The 22,030-nt window shown below is 36.0% G+C and overlaps 1 protein-coding gene across 7 annotated transcripts in view; it reads right to left on the bottom strand.

Annotated features, from left to right (window-relative positions):
• Positions 1-3,686: 3,686 nt before the first annotated feature.
• PPP2R5E (protein phosphatase 2 regulatory subunit B'epsilon) overlaps positions 3,687-22,030 on the bottom strand; it is an 80,548-nt gene continuing 62,204 nt past the window's right edge. For 6 of the 7 annotated variants that reach the window (XM_072038188.1, XM_027458716.3, XM_027458715.3 and 3 more), the window contains 9 exons: positions 17,855-17,985; positions 17,711-17,770; positions 16,974-17,082; positions 15,897-15,950; positions 15,744-15,794; positions 14,754-14,873; positions 13,595-13,722; positions 10,984-11,085; positions 3,687-8,232 (listed from right to left, as the gene is read on the bottom strand). In XM_072038188.1, the coding sequence (XP_071894289.1) occupies positions 8,133-8,232; positions 10,984-11,085; positions 13,595-13,722; positions 14,754-14,873; positions 15,744-15,794; positions 15,897-15,950; positions 16,974-17,082; positions 17,711-17,770; positions 17,855-17,985 (855 nt within the window). In that variant the 3' untranslated portion in view covers positions 3,687-8,132. The remainder of the gene's footprint in view (positions 8,233-10,983; positions 11,086-13,594; positions 13,723-14,753; positions 14,874-15,743; positions 15,795-15,896; positions 15,951-16,973; positions 17,083-17,710; positions 17,771-17,854; positions 17,986-22,030) is intronic. The other variant, XM_072038189.1, reaches the window with a different exon arrangement.

Raw genomic sequence — 22,030 nt, forward strand, 5'->3', positions numbered from 1 at the left:
GAGAGCTGCTGCAGCTCCTGGAACTGCCTTTTTTTTCTTTTATTAAATAAAGTGCATTTGGACTGCATAAAGTTACTAACATACACTTTTTGCAACAGAAACAGATGAAAATTCAGAGGGACAAAAAGACAAATGAGTTGATAGACTAAAATATCATATTCTAACACTCCCATTTTCTGACAAAACCTACAAACCAGCAAGAATTCTTGCATATCATTGGCCTGACTGAACTGTTTTAGCAGAAGAAAGGCTTAAAGAGGCTTAACAACCTTTAAGGACCTGATTTTTGCAGATATTGACCACAGGTACTCCCTAAATTAAGGCCTGGTGCTTCTAGTAGCTTTTGGGGGATGGCTGGACATGGATTCTCATGCACATGAAAAGGGTATGAGGGAGGAGCACTGAAGATCATACTGTAAGGGGAACTTACAAACCTCTGGAGGAATGGATCCTGAAAGCAGCTCCTGTTTTTCTCTCATTTGTCTTCTGTGCTGCATGTATTCAAATTTACCATCAGCAGAAATAGCTCTAGAGCAAAAGAAAATAGAAATAGGTCAGATGGGAGAAGAAAAATGGAAGGGGAAAATCATTCCCTGTGTGATCTTACATTAGGGTGTCAAATCAAAGCCCTGACGTCCTACATACATCTTCAGCTGTTCTACTGCATTTCTAATAATTGGAGCAAATTTACAGAATTCAGCAGTTGCAAATACTTTGCCAAAAAACTCCAGATAACCAAAGAGACAGTAACAGGATTGGAAGCAGGCTGTGGGTCATTTAATGAGTCAAGCTGGAAATTTTAGAGGGAGTTAATCGATTGAAGGTCATTAAAGAAACAGAATTTAACCTGAAAAAAAGCTTCAACACAGCTTCTGCTAAAGCAGAGCTACTTCACAAGGGCCACTCTAAAACTCGCAGATGTTCAGCTAACCACATGGAAAGCCATTTGATTTGGTAAGGCCAAAATACCCACTGACCCAGAACACCAAACCTTAGGAAGAATTTGACCAGAACATCAAATTTTGCTCAACTTCAGCTCGTCACAAGTCCTCACGCTTGCGTTGGAGGAGCCTTGTAGCAGGAGGCTGGCATCGCTCGAGAGGATGGCATGAGCGGGGGCGGCGAGATGCACCATGGTGCAGCGGGAAACCTTCTCTCCTTTGTATTCCTTGGGGTAATTCTAGTATGGGCAGAACTGACGCTTGAAATAATCACTAAGCAAATCAACAATTACTGTCTGATGAGTGTCATGCACAGCAAATAGCGATAATACCCCTTTGTGTTTGTGAAATAGTCTGTGGGCTAATAAATTAATTACCACTGTCTGAATTCCACATTTCCTCACTGCAGAAATCGAGGGTATTTTGCCAAATTTCAGTTTACCTTGAGATGTATCAACAGCAGACCAGTCTACTGCCCCCAAGATGCCTAAAACGAAGGCTGTAGAACACAGATGCACATTCTGATGTAAGACATTTATGTGTACAGCTATTTTCCACTCATTGCACATTATCTGCAGAGCCAAAGCAATCTCTAGAAAATGCATGGGAGTCATCACATTATCTTAGGGACAACAGATAAGCATAATCTGTAGTCCAACTCAGTACATTTTATGGAATAAACATTAAAAAGATATCCAAAATTGAGCCGGGCTGTTTGACCAGTAGGGTCACCCAGCTAACCCATGTCTGCTTCTTCAGGAGGTGAAGATTCAGAATTACAAAATTGACCAGAGCCTGCTCAATCCAAGCAAAGTCTGGCATGTAACCTCTGCCTTTGTTGCTAGAAGCCTACACAGACATTCGTACAAATACTGTGTCTTTCCTTCCTTACTGTCAGGCCAATTACACTCGAGCTTCCTTGTGCTCTGGCGGGCAGGTTGGCATATATATCCTCAGAGCACCACTCCGCTAGCCAGATGCTCTGCAAATACTGCCTCTTGGGTTGCTGCTAGCTCGGTCGGTGAAGTGCAGCCTTCGTACATCAAAAACTTGTCTCTGCTGGTGTCAAAATAAGCTCAAAACCAAGGTTCAGAAGCCACGTAGAATATTTTGACTGCATTCCCTTCCCTGTGCTGTTTTTTCAGGGATAATGCAGAACAAGTTCCCAGACATTGTCAAGTGTTTATCAAAGGCATGCACCACTGTCCAGTAATACAAAGTATGTGTTTTTTCTTTTTAAATATACCACAAGATTTCCATTCTTTTTGAGTGATCTCCAGCATCTCGAACCTTCAGTGGTTTGAGGGAAGAAAAGTGTTGAGTAGACAAAATGAATAATAACGATAATAATAAAAGAAACACCCAGGAAAAAAAGTATAAAGCTTTGGTATATCATTTTTCATGTGATGGGGAGCTTCCAGAGAAGCCTGAAGTCATTACTCACTTCGGGTTAGTATGCTTCCTTTCAAGGTACTTACTAACAAATTCCAGATATTCACTTTGGTTTCAGCATTTAATCTTCAAAACCAAATCGTTCTGAATTCATACTGCAAGAGCACGTATCAGTTTGTAGTTTAATATCCAGACTATTGCTTCACTGCACGTTAAAGCGATAATTGAATAGAGACTTGGGCCTTTACCTGCATGCAAAACCACTTTCGTAGGCCACAGACTTGTGATCTGGGTCCAAACTTAATGCAAGATAAACTAGGAGCTCTGCTATTACAGGAGGAAACCAGAACACTCCTGAGAAGGAAAGACAAAGCAAGAAATTAGCAAAGCAATTATCATTACAAGAAGTATGAAACTGCTTTAAGTTATTAATGCCAGTCCTTTAAGGGTTGCTTTCTAACTTGCAAGTACTCAAGACAAATCCTACCCTGAAGGCCAAATTACTGCAGGTTCGAATTTTATTTTTTGAACTTCTTGGAAAAGACTTGCCTTGCAATAAGAAAGTAAAGAGACAGAAAGATGATAAGCGATCTGAATACGGTCTTACAAGTATTTAAGAGATTTCCAATAATAGGCTCTTCTAACGAAGACATGCAAAATCCAACTGCTGAAAATTCAATTTGGAAAAAAGTCAAAGTGGAAAGAATTTCTTTAAATCAGTCTACTGGAATAACTCACCTAGGAAAGCTGACCTTTTAAAATAACCAGTAGATGTTTAATACATACAGTCCCCAGTTTTATCACAGCATCCACGGTGGCCGTGCTTCTGCTAAAGCCATTCACCAGCACTACCCCTTCCCAGGCTCTACCTGCCCTTCTCTCCAGAGGCTGTTTCCCATGCAAGTAACCATCTTGAGCCCTTCTCCTCACTTCTAAAATGCAAGGCAGAGCAGCACAAGGACTGAAACAGTAGAATGATGCTACAAAGAGTAAGTCTTGTTCACCTGCTGTGTTACAGCTCAAAGGGTTTATCAAAACACTGTGTAGATCTAATGCCTGTCTTCCTTTAGGCACTGCTTTTACCTTCCTCACAAGCATGCAGTAAGAGGATGCTCATCATCATGAAATGACCTTAAAAAAAAAAAAAAAAAAAAAAAAACATAAACCTAATGAAATTGGAAGTTTATGCTGGTAATTCTGGCAGAAACATAAAGTACCACCTCACTGAGTGTTTTTTCTTAGACTAGTGTCCTTACATTTAATGCATAGGAATGGCTAGCTGGTAGCTCACTGTTGAAAAGGTAGATGATGTTTAGGCGGGAGGAGGTGGAAAAAAAAGCCAAGCACCTGAAAAACACTTCATTGCTTCTTTATTTAGATGCACCCACAGTACAGAGCCTCTTGAGCATGTGCAGAAGAGGAAGATTACACATTTATAGCTGGGAGCACCATTGAGTTTGAGTTTCTTTGATACCATTTTTAAGAAAGTAAACTATTTCCAAAGAATGACAATTGAACCCAAGAGCTTAAGAACTGCTTGTACTTTTATCCAGAGGTGGAAGATATTTTTCTTTTATTATTACTTTGATGCAAGTAGAAGACATTTTCACAGTCTGGTTGGACCAGTCTATATATTTTCATATGCACCTTTTAATATAATATAAAAAATGTTTCATTTTTCCCCCCTACCCACAGATAGTTTAATGCATCTAAATTTAAAAACAGTAATGGACCAGAGCATTCCTATGGGGAAAAATGAACTTTTGCTGCCCTCTCCTGCTTAAACAATGAAATGCTAAAATATTAAGATCTATGAATCTAATGCTAACCTTTAAACAAAAAGCATGACAGGTCATTCGCTATACTACAATCAAAAATAGGACAACAACAAGAAATGTATCGGTACTATTTATATTTGAAAACTCCTCATCTTTACATGAGGTTATGAATACAACATATTTACAGTAAGTGATCCAAATAACAAAAACTTGTATTCAGAGAGGTCATGATAAAAAGTGTACACTTTTGTGGATGGGAAGCAACACTTGGATAAAAGGTTTCAATGAAAATTAGTTCCATCCTGTTTCAAGATACTGTTTCATAAACCTTAAATGAAAAACTGGGCAATACAAAATCTGCTGCAGATACCAACTAGAAAAACTAATTTGTGTCTCACAACTTAGCTGCTAAGGGAAGCAGGTGAGCCAAAGTAAAAATAAAAAAAAAGGTCACATGTAAATAAAAACGTTCTTCAATCTTGCACTGTCACCTTTATCTTGCTTTAGGGCCACCGCTAGCAGTGATAGTTACACAATTAAGAGAAAAGGCCATCTTTGTTTTCCAAGAGAGAACCCAAACCAAATCCTTTTGGTTTTATTCGGGGGAGGAAGAATCTGTTCAGTTCTTTCTCCTTCCTCACAAAACAATAAAAAGGTTTTTAAAGCTCTAATTTATTTTCCTTTCCATAGAGTAAGAGCCTGAGGCTGTACTTACACATGTAAAATATAAGTACAGCTGCTGCATTTCTTGCTCAAGCAATTCTTGGCTCCGACAGCCTTGATTTTTCCATATATAGGAGGAGATAAAAAATAAATTAAATCCTTTCATTTGTGCTAAGAAAACCAAGATTAAATTTACTAGTGAACGCTCCAATGGCAGTAGAACACTTTTATTTAAAGCATTCCAACCTTTGGAAGAGAGACAAAAACCACTCAAAAGCAATGAAAGGAAAACAATAAGGGAGACTTGCAAGATGAAGAAAGCAATATGTGCTCAATTTAAAGTATCTGAGAGGAACTTCACTTTTACAGCTGTTACATCCCCATGACCTGATGCAATGCCCTAGTATTGAAAATGCAGCTCTTTCCTTTTACCAGACAGTATTCAATCCTTGCTCCTGAAACCAATATGGCACAGGACATGAGCGATCACCCAGCAACTGCCCTCCGAGCAGTTCATAAAAACATTTACACAAATAAAGGTAGTTTCTGGAACTCAAGAAGCAAATGAAAAGCACAATTAAATAGATGCACTGATCACACTTGGGCCCATATGCTGCCTTCTTCTTTGCCTACAGCTCCCATCGATCCCCAGGGGAGCTCTGTGCAGCGGCAGAATATCGCATTTGGGTTGCGGCAAACAGCGGATCCCGGGGGTACAGTCAGATCATTGTGGCAAGTGCTTCTTCGCATACATCGCACAGTGCAACCTAGCGTCGTGCCAGCCTTTTAGAGTCAAGTGACTAATATCACATCGTCTCGTTCAGCTTAAAGAAAACATTCCTTCTCGGAAGTGATAAATCATCTATAAACTTTAGATACTCCCCACTATCCCCACATCAGAGGTAACATCAGAGGTAACAAAATATTGCAACCCATCAGGTTCTCATCAGTTTTGTATGATCAATACCAAAATGTCATGTCAAAACCAAAAAGTTATGAACAAACAACACTCACCTAAACTCTAAGTACAGGACAAGGTGCTTTTTCTAATTTCACATTGTTCTGTTTTACTCCACCAGGTGGAAAACATTTTTTTTTCCTCTGTTACATCTCAATTTTTCCACAATTGAACACAGTCTTTAAGCATGAGTTTAAAGTCCACCCTCTTGCAAAGCGTGATCATCTCACACAGAAATCACACTAGTCAATATTTCTTTTTATAACAGAAATAAAAGACTGTCAAAATCAATGGGCTAAGGGACATGATTTGTTATAAATTTATTTAATCTTCAGTATTTCAGCTTGCACCTTTGCTTCAGCACTTTAAAATAAAATGTTTCAACTATGACAATAACTGCCTAATTTACATTGCGTCCCAGTCAGTGTTCTTTAAAGAAGCTCATTAATCCCATTAAACCATGTTGTGTTTGGTGTTGCATATGAGTAGTTCCACCTTTTCTTTCCAGAATTAACAGTGCCAACTTTTTACAAAATTGTTGAGCTTACAACATTTGTGTGCGCAGACCCAGGAGTACACTGTGACCTGATAATCCTGAAACAGTCAGTAGTCTAGGAGGGAATTCTTTTTTTTTTTTTTTCCTCTTTTCTGTGCCTGGAAACAAGAAAACTTCAAATCCTACTGCACGTTTAAATGGTAGGAAGGAAAATATACAAGCTTGTATTTATACTGTACTTCTATCAATGGCAACAGGTCATAAATTCATGTTTGCAACTATCACAAAGACTCATGAACACCAATTCAGTTTTATACGGTAAATACTGCTGGATTGATGGTTTAGGATTATCAATTCACTGTTGTCATATGTCTATAACAGTTCAAAAGCATCCTGGAGAAAAATCCCAAAACACATACCTTTCGGTATATAATAATGCAACTGCATTAGCTAAATATATACTGTACATAAGTCTTATCAGCATTTTACCTACCAAAGATGTAAGATTCCACTTTCAAATACAAAGCAGATAGCCAATAATGCATACTTATAATACAGCCCTCTTCTTTGTTTTGTTTTTTTTTTCTTTTGTTTTAAACAATTTGGTCACAATGCACCTTTGATATAAAAGCATTTTAAACTTTATTATTAATACTCAGAACATTAGGATTTCCAGAATTTTTTTCAGTAGCATTTGTAGAACCACTTTTGGTAACAAATACAGTAGTTAGGAATGAGCATCCAGATGAGAATGCAGAAGTATATTATCCAGAATCCTTTCCAGCTAAGATCATAGGGCTGGTATTGTGATGAGTAATAGTACTAAAACCACAAAAACACTATAGTATGTTTCTTAGAGGCTACATCCTCTTTTGCTGGAACACTTTATAAATACATATTAAAAAGTAAGGCAACAACTCCAAACAGTCCAAACTGCTATCTCAACTCATTTTCCAATCAGATCCATGACCACTGGAGATCAATTTCATGCTTGCACTGTTTAGTGTTTGTCTTTATTCTTTCAAAATGGTCCAATAAAAACATACTGTAATAATTTAGCAATTAGTATTTCTAAAACAGGTCTGGTATGTGTGTCCAATTCCATAACACTAATACTGGTTAGGTACTGAAATCTAGGGTGTTACCACTGCCCATTTTTAAAGGATTGTGGACACTAATTTGGATTTGCAATAAATAGGTGCGTGAATCCAAAGCTCCCTTTTCTACTATGTTTATCACCTACTAGTTTTTTTATTCCTAATGTTCAAATTAAAGAAGCACCAGAGACAGCCTGGTACTAAAAAATGCTCACACCAGTAAACAAAACTTTTATTCAGGACCCATGTTTTTTCATGGCCCTGATCTGAATGGACATTCAACTTATGAAGATGTGCAAAAGGAAAAAAAAAAAAAAAAAGTCAAATTACAGTAAAGTTATCCAGAGAAGGAGGATGTTACACAAACTCATAAGGAAATGACAGTCTTTTTTTCTCTTTTACTATAAATACACTTAACAGTTTAGCAGAAAGACAAGCTAAATTTTAAGATTGTTCACATTTGAAAGTTGTATTATACTCTCTGCTAACGATAAATAAGGAACAGGTCCTGACAATGGAATTTGACATTGCAATTTTCATCAACAGATCTTTGAAGACTGGTTTTAAAGAAGGGTTAAAACAATGATTATGTTTGCAAAGTTCTGAGAAGTCCATCTGCTGTCCAAACTTTGGATTAAAGTCCTTATTTTTTTCCTTTACTTAGAGACAGGTATATACAGTGCTGTTGTAATAATGAAACAAATGTGAAATCTACTGTAAAGTTGCACAATACAGAAAACTGTTGCTCCATCTTCTACTACATAAATGTGTGACTCCACAGGTTAATAATGCTGTTTTGTTTTTTTGTTAAGTTGGAATTATTCCATCACGTCTAAGACCTCTCTTTAATTCCAAATCCTCCAGTTTTTTCCACAGTTCTTCACGTTCTTTCTCTTTCTTCTTCTCACTGACAGATGAAATAAAACAAAAAGTTAGCAGGAGAGAAGACTGTAGAGAACTTATATAAAAAATGTACAGTTGACATTAATTAGCAACGCTAATTTTGTTCAACACATTTGCAATTCTAACATATACTTAATTTTTGTAAATTACTTTTATTTTTTCATGTTGTTACCTATTTAAGTATCACTAAAAAAAAGCAGTACGTCCATACACTGAACACAGTAACAGTGTTCATAGACGCTACCTTGTAATACAGAAGAAAAAATGCAGTGGACTTTTATTATGGGTCAAATATATCATGATTAGTAAAAAATAATATTTTCAGTACTAATTTTCATTGAATAATTTTCATGTTTATTTAAGGGAGCTATTTTTAATTTTAAAAATAACAGCCACTTTCTAGAATAAGTGTTCCTTTATTCTTTTAGAATCACTGTTATTACATATAATACTTTTATCCACCTTAGGCATCATCACCCAAGGGAAAGTTCAGACCTAAGATACGTCTTCTGGTCAGTGCTTTGTTTTTTTTTTTTCCCCATAAAAAAATTCTATGTAGCATTTGCTTTAACAACAGGCTTTAAATAGCTGATTTGATAAAATTAAACAGCTAAACTAATATTTGCTTAACCTGCATTATTTGTTCTCTAAACTTCCTGTATCTGCTGTAGCTTACTTTGAATAAATCTCCCTGATACTGCAAGGTGCAAAATGCATTGAATTTCTGTTATATCACCCTCCAGGTTCATCTGAAGTAATAATCTAATAGTTATAGAGATACAGATTCCATGCCTGTTGTGTTACAGTATTCTTGAAAATATTTCAGTAGATTAGAAATATTATTCATACACATCTTAATTCAGCCACAATGCCAACGTCTAGCCCATTTATTTTAAATTGTAACTTCTAATAGTATTTTATGCATACAAAAAATAAAAGCAACTCTTAGGTAAGTCTCTTAACAGATTAAAAAAAAAGAATAGAGCCCACTGTCACTAAAACGCACTTAAAACTGAGAAAAAATAAATAGCCTGACATTTTTAGGCTACTTACCAGACATTTATCATCCAATCATTTTGAAATATAGGCTTACTTAGTAAAACCCTTAGGTAACAATAACCTCATTCAACTTACCTATCTAACCTATCACAGTCATTAACACTGAACATATTTCTCCTTGTTTAGTTTAGCAAAAAAAAAAAGAAAAGACTGTTCTGTTAAAATAATTAAGTTTTCCTGTAAAAACTAATGTAATTATCACAGTTTATACTAGAAGGTATTTAAAAGTTTTATAATGACAATTAGTTATCCAGACACAGGACATATTACACCGGTGTCTGATCATGCTAAGAGGCAAGTGCCTCATCTGAAGGTACAAAGTGAACTGCCATTGATTTAAGACACTGAGGTTCCTCCGTAAAAGACTGGATTCAATTACCAGACCCTCAGCCTTTTCTGCAAGAAAACCACATAGTGATCAATCTAGCAGATTGAGCCTTATTTATCATCAGCTATCCAGAATTCATTGCATCTTAGCTAAAATACAGCTTTAAGTCTCTCAAAGTAAAATGCTGTATTAATGTGTCAATTGTAGATTTTACATGTATAAAACTTTGTATTTTACAGTAATTAAGCAGAACAAAAGGACGGTGTGAATCCAGCCACACAATGCAAAACAAACGGCATCCAAGAGGCTTGAAAGACTGTACCAACATAGCAATTTCTGATGACATACAGTACGTACAGTACCCTTCGCTTTGCTTGTGGGAACTCCAAGTCACACCAAACATATGACAAAGTTGCAGACTGTTCAGAGTTCATGATTTTTTTTTAATTTTTTTTTTTTTGGGGGGGGGGGGGTGAGGGGGGAGACGCCTGCTATTCTGTATAAGCTAAAATTCTTGAGAAAAGAATCTGCACTGTAATTGCAAAATGAAAATTAAGGAGCACAGGAAAATAGGCAAAATAAAAATACCATATCATAATATCATAACTAATGACTGTATGAGTGGTGCACCTAATGGATCCTGCATACTCAAAGATTCAGCTACAGCAAGACTTCCGAATAAGAGCCAAAAGAATTGAGAAATGCCTCTTTGCTTTAAGATATCTAGCCTATGTGCAGTGTTTTGGAAGAATCAAATCTTTGGGATTTCCCTTATGCTTTTTTCCAAACTGTGTAAGTATTTTTGTTTGTTTGTTTTTTACATCATTAAGTGAATCATTATCTTTAAACACTTGTTTTCTTTTATTGCTGAAGAGCTTCACAGAATGGTTAACCATGGTTAATGGTTAATTGGGTATAACCCCTTTCTTAGGAAAACCCAGAGGAGGTTGCCCAGGACCATGCCAAATGGCTTTTGAAGATCTCCAAGAAGGCAGACTCCACAACCTCTCTGAGAGATCTGGAACAGTGTTCTGTCAAGAGCACACTAAAGACCTGCTTCCTAATGTTTAGACAGAAAATACAGAAAATAGCTTTATATATCTAACTCTCTTGCAGTATGGAGTCAAAAGGAATTCTGTATGGACTCCCAAGCTAAGCAACAGGTACTGTATTTTATAAAGAGTAAAGAACAACATTTACATGACATTATCTTACAACTCACAAACAGAAGGCTCAAGAGAATACAGAGGAAAAAAACAAGGCACTGTGTCAATTATGTGTGAGATAATGCAACTGCAGCTGAGTGTAAGGAATAAACTAAACAGCAGGCCTTATGCACAGCTGACAAAAAAAGCTTTAAAAAGTTACCGCTGACGATCTGACTTGTAAGTGGCTGTCAGCTCGTCAAACATGGTGCTGTTCATCTCCATAAAAGCCTTCAACACATTGTAGACTAAAGCCACAATAGCCCTGTGAAACATTAACAAAGAAAAAAAGGAGTTTTAGTTTCAGGTGAAATCAAACATGAAAGAAAAGAATTTCTCTTACCATCATTTCTGCTCTTGAAAGTATGCTAATTCTTTGATTTCTATGGAACTACTCTTGATTAACACATTTGAAGGTGAGAATCAGCTCTCATGTCTCTACTGACTACTTACATGGCATAAACCAAAACGCTATGGTAAAAGGTAACAACAGAAAGCTATCACATTAAAGATGTAATAGCTCTTGATGTGGAGCAATTCTGAATGCAACTCCAGAGATTAAAATCATCGATGCTTGCAGAAGTAACAGAATTTAAACACAAAAAGCGAATGATTCATATTTCCTTAACTTTTTTTTTTTCTAGGAAGCTGAATATTCAGTGCATCTCTGCAAAATACAAGGCTTCATTTCAGGAGTGATTTCCTTGTACCACTACATTTCATATTCATTTTCACTTTTGTATATCAAAAAAATAAATCTAAAAAAAAAATCTTATGGATGAGATATTGCAGTACCTATGCAAAGCAGTATAGAGCATCTATATAAACCTCTGCTTTCTTTGCTTTTTGCTGTTCCTGACCTTACACAAAAGCCAATATATCACTTATTTTATTTCTGGTTGCTTAACTGCATAAAATGTGACAAGTGTGCCTTGCTCATATAAGGAGTGATGTATAATCCTAGTAATTTCAAAAAGGTTTCAAAGGCATTCTTGTCCCACAAAGGTTCAAGAAAGTTAAAATCAGTTTACTCTTTTACGCCATCTGACTAGGTAACTAACCTAAAATACAACAATTTCGAAAGTAATATGGGTCTGCCAATAGTCTGATCATCCAGAGTTCCAAATTCTTTTCTGGCAGAGTTGAAGATAAACAACTAAAAAAATGAAAAAGGAAAAGAGAAAAAAATCTGAAAATATTCAAAGAATTTGAATGGACTATCTATCAAGAAATCCAAGTTCCTCACCCAATACTACAGTTATCATATACAGACACAGATTTGCTTATGAAACAACTCTTCATCCAGTAAAGTAAATGAACACTACAGGTGCTAGGAACATTTAAAGATAACCTATACAGAAAATGCGCCAGCTCCCCATCCCCATCTTATTCGCTTCTTTCAATAAACTTTCATTCTTGTTGCCTGCATTTAAGAATGTTCTTAGAAAGATACCTTAAATACCTTCTTTATTTTACATGTATCTTAACCCAGAGTTTGAATGTCAAAGGTACAACATTCCTGTGGGTACAAAACTCCGAGATCTGGGATGCTGGCGTATTCTTATTACCAGAAGCAACCCAGTACATAGCACACAAGGTTGGGCAGGCTGGTTTGTGACTGGCAACGCAGTATTAATGCCATAGAAAGTGTCTTTTTTTTTTTTTTTTTTTTTGTGTGTGTGTTCTGTTATCTGTATGTTTCCTGAAGACCTCCAGGGATGGTGACTCAACCACTTCCCTGGGCAGGCTGCTCCAACACCGCACAACCCTTTCAGTAAAGGCATTTCTCCTAATATCAAAACTAAACACCCCTTGGCACAACTTAAGGCCATTTCTGCCCATCTTATCACTTGGTGCTTGGGAGTAGAGCCCAATTCCCACCTTGATACAATCTCCTTTAAGGTAACTGTAAAGAACAGTAAGGTCTCCCTCCCCTCAGCCGCCTTTTTTAAAAGGTGACATTTTACCTTTTTAAAGATGACATGTTTTACAAATACTTTAGAGTAAGGCCTTACCAAATCAGCTGGGACCTGACCACAGCACACTGGGTTTACTAAACAGTCACCACTCTGGCTTAGAAACACATTTCAACCAGAGTAGAGTATGTGTGACATCCAACTGTAACACTGTTTTTTATGACAACATTTTCTACTAGGTCATCAAGTTTAAAAATCAAAAAGCCAAATTAAGAGGATATCAATAGGAAGCTACTGCTCTATGATTGTGCATAATAGAGAACAGCTGTATTTAAATGCATTTTGAAAAAAAAAAAAACAACCTAAGAACATACTGGTTTATATATGCTGCATAAATGTTTAGAAAAATGCTTGTACCAGAAGTCTACCAGGGGGATCAGTACCATCCGCAGTACAGCCACAAAGCCTTATTAATGCCAAGTGATATTATTCCAGATAATTTAGGAACACACTTAACACGTTAACTAGCTTGTAACAATCTGTTTACGAGAAATGCTTGATGATCAACATTTTTTCTTCAATAACAATGCAACATCTAATTTTTCTTCCTTCCAATTTATGAAAAGGTTTATTTTTATCCCATAAGGTACTGATTTTTGTTTACATACCAGATAATTAATAACATTTTGAGCCAAGCTTAAGCATGGTCTAATTTATATTGGCATGAACAGAGCTGCACCTGCTCATGTCAGTTTTGAATCTGGATCTTTCCTGTTCTGTCATTCTTCAGCAGACACTTCCTTAAGTTGATCAGCAGTTTGACAAGAAGTAATTTAAAATTTAATTGCAAAAACTTACGGATTCCAGTGCTCTTTAGAAATCCTATAAAGGCTGGAAAACATGATGGGAAGTATAACGTTTGAATTCTCCTCTATCAAACTCATGATGTATTCGTTATTCCAATAATACAGTGCTCTTTCAGCCACCTTTGAGTCAAAGGAATAAAATATTAATGGGAATTCAGATACATTTTTGTAATAATCTGAAGCAAAACCAAGTCATAGAAATTTCATTACGATGAATTAACAGAAATCATTAATTTGGGAAATAAAACTCTATTTTAATCAATAGTATAACCTGCATTAATGGTATCTTTGTACTGTAATTCAGATCCCACAGCATCCATTTTCTCTTTCCCCTGAACAATACATTGTGACTCACTGAAGACAAGAGCAGATAATGCAACTATACCGCAGCTATGGAAGAGAAGGGCAAGTGGAAGGACTTACCATCTCCCCTTTCTCTCAATCCTATGACTTCCCAGTTGGAAGTAATAGCACCAGGATACGAGAGGAAGGAGGCAGGGAATACGTGAGATGAGGTCTTAAATGTGGGGAAGACTAATGACAGAATCACCTTGGCAGGGAGATGGAAACTAGGAGGGAAAACACTGATCTACATAGTGCTTAAAACAGATGTAGCCCAAGGAAGAGCCTACAGCAGTCCCATCTGCCTTTGTGCCAGGATAGGTCACGTAACTTAATACAGAGATGATACAAGACATGAATCCTGTCTCATCTTCACATATGATTGAACTTAATTCCTATTCATCCCCCTTCTTACCATCATGCAAGAAAGAAAATAGTTGATGGGATTAATCACCTCTAACCAGACATCTCTTTAGAGAAGGATGGAGGTAGTAGAACAAGAGACACATTAAAAAAGGAAGCAAATAGATCTTACTGGGCCTATCAGTCCAAAGTGAGTACCTATACCTATAAGGGCTCAAAGTCTGCCTGGATAGAATTTAAACTCTTATGTGGTTTAGGTTCTGTGCTGTAATCCCAAATATATTTAAAATGTTATAATGGAACTCAGAACTAAACATCTACTGCAACATACTTTTCCATAGAAATCCAGAAGACAAGTATTTTAAACCACATAACGTAAAATAGTATTTACATTTGAGGGGGTTTTGTGTTTGAAATTGAGACTATACATTCCTATACAAACTGACCTGAAAATGAGGACTAGAGACACACTTGGCAATTTGTTTAAACAAGGGTTCCTGGATTTTGACGAATTGTGACGGTTCAATTACATCCAAGATTTCCTCCAGCTCTCCTAGGAACATGACCTGCAGACAAGGAATGAAGCACTGAATTCAACAACTGTGAATTATCTTGATCAATAAAATGCTGCATACCCTCAAATCCCATCGCTTCAGGAAAAAATAGAAGCTCCCACTAGTTCAACAAGACCCTTGGTCAAAAACCACAATCAGTTCTATCTTTGACAGCTTCTGGATCTAGTCTCTTAAAGAAAGAAGTATGCGCAAATGCTCTATTGGTAGTCCTTTAAAGCAAACTTCAGAATTGCACCAGGATACCCATGCTAAAAATCCTAGTCTCGTACAAAGACTTTGAATGGCCAAGTCTTTAACTCTGTTAAAGAGGTCATATAATTTTAACTCCTTTTTCAAAGCAATATTCAAAATAATAGTTTTGCTGTGTCATAAAATCTCAGTGATATTCAGATTTGCAATAAGAATTTGTAACAAAAATGCTAAGTACTAACTGCCTCTTGACATGTTCAGTGGGTATACCCAGAAAATAAAACATTCTTTATACATCCTGGGAAAAAACTATCCTCATATAGAAACATTCTAAATCAAACATTTTTTCCAATCTATCCTCTATATATTTATTTTCCCCTTTCTAAAACAAAAAGAAATTGTATTCTCTGTGTAAAAACAAGGGCTTATTTTGTGAGTAGAAATGGCCATCAGAAACTTTTCGCTTCATAGTCAAAACTGTCCAGAAAATGATACAAAACAAACAAACAAAAAAGCAGAACTCAAGCATAGAAAATCTTCTACAAGAACTAAGGGCAACATCCAACACAGCATGTGTAATCTACCTGGAGAAACGTAAAAATTCCCTGCATATGATACCATAGAGCAAACTAACTTTGTTGTTGTTGTTGTTAATACTAGCATATCATTTACCTCTTTCTGACTGCACGTTTTTGGCCAGAATTTCATTAAGCCTCTGATGACCTGAATTAGAAGAAAAATAAATTAGATATATTTTTTAAAATTCCTCATGAAAAAAAAAATAAGCTGTTTATGACAGGAAAAAAAAGTATGAAAAATATTTACTGGTTCTGTGAGCGAGGGGTCTTTCTCCAGAAACTGTACTATGCAATATGCCAGCTGTGAAGAGAAAAAGATTTCAGAAAATGAAGTTAGAGTATTTCTATAAAGATATCACAAAAATATTGTAAGAAGCCACAACAACAAAAAAAAGAGGCTCAAGGCAAGATGCTATACAGCTTTCTAAAAATGTATCCAATTTTACACTGAGATGCAGTTTGCACTATGTAAATCCATTCAAAGTCCAGTTCACAGGAACAACAGGTAACGCATTACAAAAACCTTAAGGTGACAAAGTACCATACACAATTAAAAATCAGAGCAGCTCAGAATTCTAAAAACAGGAAGATAACAAAAGTTTAGATGATTGTTACTCTCTGAAATAACATTTTACACTTCTTGTGTATTGGCAAAATCATGAAAACTCACAAGACCTGCTAGCACAGCTAAAACCTGTAACATAGTCAGCAAGTGCTGCTTGAAACACAGAACAAAGACTGCACTATCTGAAAATCAGACAGAAAGGCAACAGGTATCACATAACAGAAGAAAAATATCATAATGAAAACTGAATGTATAAAAGGACATATGAAAGCATAAACGCGGTATTAAGAGGTCTGTGAGTGAAAACGTTTAAGGTTATGCAAAAGTGAGGGGATTAGTATTCAGAAAGTTGCCAGAGCGATCAAGAGTCTAGACAGGACAAGACTAAAGAAACCTGGATATCCTCTTGGGACAATGAAAGAGGATGATAGAATGAGAAAGGCAACCTTGTGAGAATGGGAAAATTGCAGAGAGGAAAACTGAAGAGTTAAGCTACTAACCATACATGTAGGTTACATTTTTATTTATACAAAATTATACATGTAGGTTACATTTTTAATTACCTAATCAGAATAGAAGATATTTATCATAAAAACCATAGCAAAAGAATAAAAAACTGCTGTATTTTCCCACATTACAAAGATTTTCCCCCACCTTTTTTATGTGCTAGTCAATTCAATTTCCAAAGTAGCAAAAACAAACAAACAAACAAAAAAATTATCATTCTAACTGATCAGAAAATATTTTTATAAATTCTACCTGTGCATGGAAGAGTGATAAACTCCTGACAGTATGTAAAGGAATCAGCACCTTCACCAGGAACTGTTTATGCTCTGCCTTAAGAGGTAAAGCAAAACCATTGATAATACTAGAAATTAGAAGAGAAATATTTGTTAGTGTTATCATAGAAAATATTCTGAAGGTCTGAACAAGATCTTTCTACATTCAAATAATTTAGCAGTCAGCACCTGTTTACAGACAGCAGGATCATGCTGTCTTAACAAGTGCTAGATTTTCTCCTCCTTTATAGTAGCAGTGCAGTATATCTATGTAGTAATTCAGCTCTGACTTAGGAACAATGATATGAACAGCTGCACAAACCTGTTGCCAAACAGATAAGAACTTGCCTTTGTTGTTCTGTAAATTCATATACAAAAGGTGTTCTTGGGTAATTAACTTACCAGAATTACATTTGAAACATTCACACTGTTAGCATACTTAAAAAAAAAAAAAAACAAAACAAAAAAAAACCACTATAGCACGCAAGAATGAAGTGTAACACACACAAATCCATCCAACACTTTTTTGGCTGTAACTTGTACCCATTTCAATACTCTTGGCAAGAATGTGATAGATTTGCACATGAGCTTAAAGATGACCACATGCACACATTTGTTTTCAGAATAGGGGCTTATAGCAATACTTCCTTCTAAGTCTGACACTATTCTGACACATTCAGAATGGAAGTTAGCGATAGACAATAAAGACTCACTTACCTTCCTAAAATTTCCAACAGTTCAGCTACGCCATTGAAGTGTTCAGTTTCATAAACAAATCTTAAAAAAAAAAAGTTAAACATCAGTAATGTATCAGTTTCCTACAATGTTGCTAAGAGAAAAATATATTCTCCCACAACTTACCGTAGAAAAATATTATTAATCTGTTTTCGGATAAATGCTCTAAGACCCAGAAACTTGCCATAAATTCTGTGCAAGACTGTTTTTAGGTAGTCCCGTTCTCGAGGGTCTTCACTGTCAAATAGCTCCAACAGCTGTGTTTAAAAGAAACAGAACAACGAAAATTGAATATTGACTTTACATTTGACAAGTATGACACAGACTTCTATATGACAGTTAAATTCATGCAAGCTTATATGAGTAAGAACATAACATCTATATTACCCAAGGTGTAGAAATACAGAATTTTAAAAAATCTATTGCAACCCAGGTACAACATCACGGAGCTCAGCTTATTGATCTTCACTTCTGACATAAAAATTTGGAAATCTTCCAACAACAGACACTTTTGATTAACAGGCTCTAAAATGCTGCCTTCTTCCTCCCCCAAAATAAATACTATGATTCTGTCGCATCTACAAATTAAGACAATTTACCTACTCCCTCACTCTGAAGAACTGAAAGACATTGCTCATTTGCTCTAATAGTTTACTCCCACAATTTTGTGTCGAAGTCACATTTTTCCTAATTGCTTGTAATTTATATTATGAGCTCTTAAGTCTTCCTAGTGATTACATGGCCTGCACAATGTGGAAAGACTCAACGTTGACATCTGTGCCAGTACTGGATCCGCTGTCACAGGATCTCCACTAATCTCAACATGAATCAAAGAATCAAGGACAATTAATCCTCCAGGTTGAACAAATGTTATCTTCAGTTTAAACAAAGCAAAAACGTACAAAAAACTTTACTAAGAAACTGTTAAATCAGATTTTAAAACAGCAAAACAGTTACATGGTACTCAGTCAAAAGAGAATACCATCCTCTGTGTTTTACTTTACAAAACATATTCTGGAACACCACTACCCTGAGTTGCCTTTTAGAATTAAGGTACAGAAGAAGCAGCAGCAATGTCAGCTACACATCTTTGTTCTATTCCCCTTGAATCATCTATGACAAATATCTGAGTTTCACCTCACCCCTTCTCCATCTTTTCTGACACCACAACATTCGTTATTTTGGCAGACAGCTGGAATGAATTTAAAGGTAAACAAAGTAAAAAAAAAAATACACAGAAAATAATGAAAACTAAGCTAGTAATCAAAAGGAACCATTATCTCTCTTACATGAAAAATAAAGTAACTGTGAACTAGTACCTATCTTGCAAGAGAAATTAAATATGCCAAAGAGACCTTACAAATGTTTAAGATGCTGTCAGAAAATCATTACAGGAATGGTAGAAAACAAAATTATCTTGGTTTTACAATCAGATAAATTATAAACACCTATTATAAGTTGATATGTAAGTCTATATATGCTACCTTATCTCTGTTAAACTGCTACTCCATTTTGAGGAGGTTAAGGAGGAAAAAAAAAACAGAAAAAGATGATTAAAGAGTCTTAAGCTTTCTGGGATTTTGCTTTCTAATAGTCAGGTTTAGAACTGATGTGTGTGTTCTTTTTCATTGTGTCAGAGTATCCCACTTTTCCTTGCAGTAAGGAGCTGTGGTGGGAATTTCATGAGGAAATTACAAGGTTTGTCAGCTGCCCACTCGAGGTTATAAACACATTCATTCCTTAAATCAGTTCTGCAGTTAAATAAATAAATAGTCACCTCATCCTTCCCCAAATAGCAAATTTCACCCAAAGATAGCAAACAGCTGGAAGCACTTATGTTTTTAATTTTCTTATTGGATTGTTTTTAGGAGCAAAATATTTATATTTCCAGTTCTGTAATACAGGTCCTCTGCAGAAACATTACTGAAGTCAGACTCGGTCTCTCATTTATTTTTTATTTTAAAAAAAAAAAAAAAAAAAAAAGATTATTTTGATTTGTCCAATTTGTTATCAGTTTTCAACAATAAAGACTTATTTTTATGGATAAGCTGTAAGACTTCCATAATTTGCATGACTACTCTGACACTAAACATACACAGAAAAGGGAAATAAAATTTCCAAAATAGCAACCTACAGCAACACAGATACTTGTGGAGGTATTTCAACAGCAAGTCTCTTAGCAACCACTGCCAACCATTTCAGGCTGTGTACCAGCGGTCTTTAGAAATGAACAGTTACACTGTTAGTGCACAACATTTTAGCAAAACACACAGCTGAAAGCCAGCAACAAATCTATATTTAAATAAAACAAATAACAACCAAAAATAAAGCAAAAAACAAGCAAGCAAGAAAAAAACTTGAAAAATTCCCATTTCAAAGAAGTCCATCAAATTTAAAAAAATAAGTTAAAGAGAAAGCTGATTAGGAAGATTGTCACAGTTGTACTGTTGGTGTCATGAAACACCCAACATGCTTTAAGTTCTTAAGGCTCAAATTGGTTTCCAATATAAGTCATTTGTAATCACAGGTTCCTAACTCTGGGCATACAAAAAAAATACGGCAAGAAGAAGTGCAAGCACACTCAAGTTCCTATAGACCACACGGAAACGCTTATAGACACAGAAATATATCTATTTGCACATGTATGTAAGGCTCAGCAGAACTTTTGATAGAAAAATATGAATTTTTAGTTGACACACGATGTGAAGCACTATATAAAAAAAATGCATCGCCTAACCATATGGCAAGAGCTTCAAATTCTTAGAATTCTTTTAAGCTCCAATTGTTGTATCATCCATTTCAGATACGTAGGTTTCAAAATATCACACTTCCCCTTTCAGGAGATACATTCTGTCATTTAGCAGATTTATTGAAGACTAATAAGATCTTCAAAATCTTTGTCATAGACCTATTTAGAAGCGTTTGGCACCTCCTGTGCCAAATCATAAAAGGGCATAAATCATAAAATCATCAAAATCATCAAACCATAAAAATGCCTTGAAAAGGTTTAAGTGAGTAGGATACCATCAGTCACAAACAAACTCAGCAGCATGTAACAGGAGCACCTGGAAATGTTTATTCTCTAGATTTGGAAGACGAACACAAACATTCCTTCTAAGTCAATCCTGCTCTACCTGAACAAAATAAAATTAGCCTGGAAAAACCTGCCAAGAATGACTTCCCCCCAGTCACATTCTGACATCTCCATCAGGCACTGGATGACAGGATTGTTGCAACCTCTTGTTCAAATCAATATTTGGATGAACAAAAAAGGAAGCTCCACCACAGAGGTTTGATCCACATAAAAACACTCTTATATTTAGGAGATGGATAAAATAAAAACATGCATATTCTAATGTTCTTCTAGAGTGAAGAAGGTCTTGAGGTATTAAGGGAACTGAAGTCCCTTCTTTGAATTTAAGAATAGAAACTGCTTTCTTTGCTAAGTTTATCAGGTATTTTTTATACGAGTAATGCACAAGGGCAGCAAAATCACTGCTTTTATTGCCTGAGCATCACAGAGAAAAGTAAAAGCTCCATGAAGAAGAGGTGAGAGAAAGGCATTCAGAAACGCTGAGTCTCTCCTGCCGTATCTAGTTTGGCTTTTATTCAAGTCTCAATCCCCAAGGCAACTCCCTTTTCCAGCTAAGTAGGAATCTTTATGAATTTCCATGATTTCAAAAGCAAGCTGCAGACTGCCTTAAACACAAAGTTCCATCTGATTTAGTGGTTCTAAATGGGAACCACTAATTCACCGTGGGAACAGAAAACACAAGACAGATGTATTGTTGAAAGCTGAAGACAAAAAGGCAAAGGATACCTATCTGTGAAGTTTTCTGGCTTATCCCAGAAAACACCTTTCTTCAGCTATCTCTGTTCTGACCTCTGTTGATGTCTGGGAGAAACTTCCCCAGCAAAGAAGTCTACCTGCTATAGTTCCACGTGAAACAGGAGGAGGAGGATGAAATGTGCCAGCTATCTGGCTACCAGCTCACTGACTGAGGCTCTCCTCCACTCAGGCATAATGGCAAGCAAATTTCAAAGATAAAGCTTCCCATTCTTTGTTCCATGTTGTTTATTACTGATGCTACTTCTACGCTTCTAATAGAGCTTGAACTTTATATGGCCTTTTGATTTACTTCCTCCCCAAGCACTATAGCATCACTGTTTCCAATGCTACTTGGGGAACAGGCTTGTTAACGAACTTCTGCCCTTGTTGCCAGCTCTCCAGTAGAGAAAAATAGCTTCCCCTTCCAACAGAAATATTTTAACAATATTAAGACATTAAAACTGGGGTTAAAG

This window comes from Anas platyrhynchos, chromosome 5 (assembly GCF_047663525.1).
Source record: "Anas platyrhynchos isolate ZD024472 breed Pekin duck chromosome 5, IASCAAS_PekinDuck_T2T, whole genome shotgun sequence".
NCBI classification, from domain to species: domain Eukaryota; kingdom Metazoa; phylum Chordata; class Aves; order Anseriformes; family Anatidae; genus Anas; species Anas platyrhynchos.